General features: G+C 39.6%; 1 protein-coding gene across 1 annotated transcript in view; it reads left to right on the forward strand.

Moving 5' to 3' along the window:
* Window positions 1–965: 965 nt before the first annotated feature.
* Window positions 966–1778, forward strand: part of LOC140855355 (uncharacterized) — an 842-nt gene continuing 29 nt past the window's right edge. Inside the window, exons 1-3 of the mRNA XM_073251238.1 lie at window positions 966–1289; window positions 1384–1534; window positions 1613–1778. The exon at window positions 1613–1778 is cut by the window's right edge and continues 29 nt beyond it. Coding sequence (XP_073107339.1) covers window positions 1087–1289; window positions 1384–1534; window positions 1613–1778 — 520 coding nt within the window. The 5' untranslated portion in view covers window positions 966–1086. The remainder of the gene's footprint in view (window positions 1290–1383; window positions 1535–1612) is intronic.

The following is a 1778-nucleotide window of genomic DNA, read 5'->3' on the forward strand; positions in this document are numbered from 1 at the left end:
TAGATGTGCATTAGGTTTAATGGTTTGATCTAAACAATCATTTTCAAAAATTGTTCTGATACAGGTAAGATAATCTAAATCTCGATGACTTCAACTAGTAAATATTCATCACATCTACCAGAATACCAAGATTTGACTAAGAATACAACTGTCAAACTCAATAATTTTTTCTTTCACATATAATGTAATAGAATAAATTAAACTATTAAAACTAAAATTACTATAAAAATATTTAACTACACTAGGATAGATTGGTTTATTTAATGTAATCATAGTTAGGCAATACATTCTTTCAAATAAAATTTTAATTAAAAAATCATCAAAACTATTTAAATTTACTATTCTTCCTCCTACAACTTTTCTTAGAGAAAAATTAAATCTAAAATTTTCGCTATACTTATTATTCAAAAATAAATCTTCTTTATACCTAAGTGAAAGTTGTTTCTTTTTTTTTTTTTTTTACTCTAACTTTTTTTTCTTCCGATATATCTCCATTTTTTTTTTAAGCCATTAGGTCAATTTTAAGATGGAGATGAGGGTTTGAGGTTGGGATAGATTAGATTGATGAGATATTTCGAATAGATCAATGGAGAGAAATAGAGGCTTAGTTGGGGCATTAAACAAATTGAAACCCTTTGAAATCATGGATGGAACTCATGATTTTAAGTGAAATCAAGGGTTGAAATCAAGGGTTGGATCCACGATTTCACTTAAAATCGTAGTTCCAAGCTGCAGCCTATGATTTTAGATTGCTAGGTTACGGACTCGAAAATGTTGGCTGAACCTATGCCGATGTGGTATTGAAATCATGGGTTAAACATATGATTTTACTGTTGGACGGTAGATCTACAAATATGTTTGTATCCGCTGTATTTTGAGAATAAAGTAATAAAAAAATATTATTTTAAAAAAAATCCAAACCCTCCGGCACAAACCCTGCCGCCTCCCACCACCACCACCATTTTTTTAAACCGCTAGATCTCACCCAATTCACTTTCACAAGGTCAACGTATTGAATTGGCTTCTCTCTGGGTCGATAGTTAGCGATCGCTGTCCGTCGCCGCCCACTCCAACCGACGCAGACAGATGGGGAGGGTGGCGGTGGCGATGGCTGTGGCGGTGCTGGGCATTACAGGTCTGCTGTCTCTCTTCCTCTCCGCCTCATCCGACGTGCAACGGAGGCTGTTGTGCTGCCATCAGGCCTACTTCTTCTTCTCTGCAGTCTCCTCTTCCATCACGACCACCACCGCCGCCGAGGACCCTCACCATGCTCTTCTCCCATTTCACAGGTATGGCGGATATAAATAAAATGCCCGCATATAACATCTGCTCGTTTCTGCGCGAGAAATTGGCTCTGATAAACTGAGGTGGGTTGGGCGACAGCCAAGGTGGAGGGGGACGGCGAATGGGGGAGAACATCGTCAAGAACGAGACCACCACGACCTCCTCCGGTTGGAAGATAGTGAAGGAGGAGTTCACCTTCGCCGCGGGCACTGCCCCTTTCAATAGCTGCCATGCTTCAACCATAGTCCAGGTTGCTCTCTCTCTAGATGTATGTGTCTGATTTGGTAATCGATCTATTGAGGTTCCTAATCGCTCTCTTCTTTCGTAGGTTGACAAGGATGATTTTTTGGTGGCTTACTACGGGGGCACGAAGGAAGGGGCTCCAGATGTCAAGATTTGGCTGCAAAGATATACTGTAGGTCATACATACATACATACGTACGCACGCACAAATGCATATATCAACACATACATATCTACATATGGAGCTATGC

This window comes from Elaeis guineensis, chromosome 2 (assembly GCF_000442705.2).
Source record: "Elaeis guineensis isolate ETL-2024a chromosome 2, EG11, whole genome shotgun sequence".
Classification (NCBI taxonomy): domain Eukaryota; kingdom Viridiplantae; phylum Streptophyta; class Magnoliopsida; order Arecales; family Arecaceae; genus Elaeis; species Elaeis guineensis.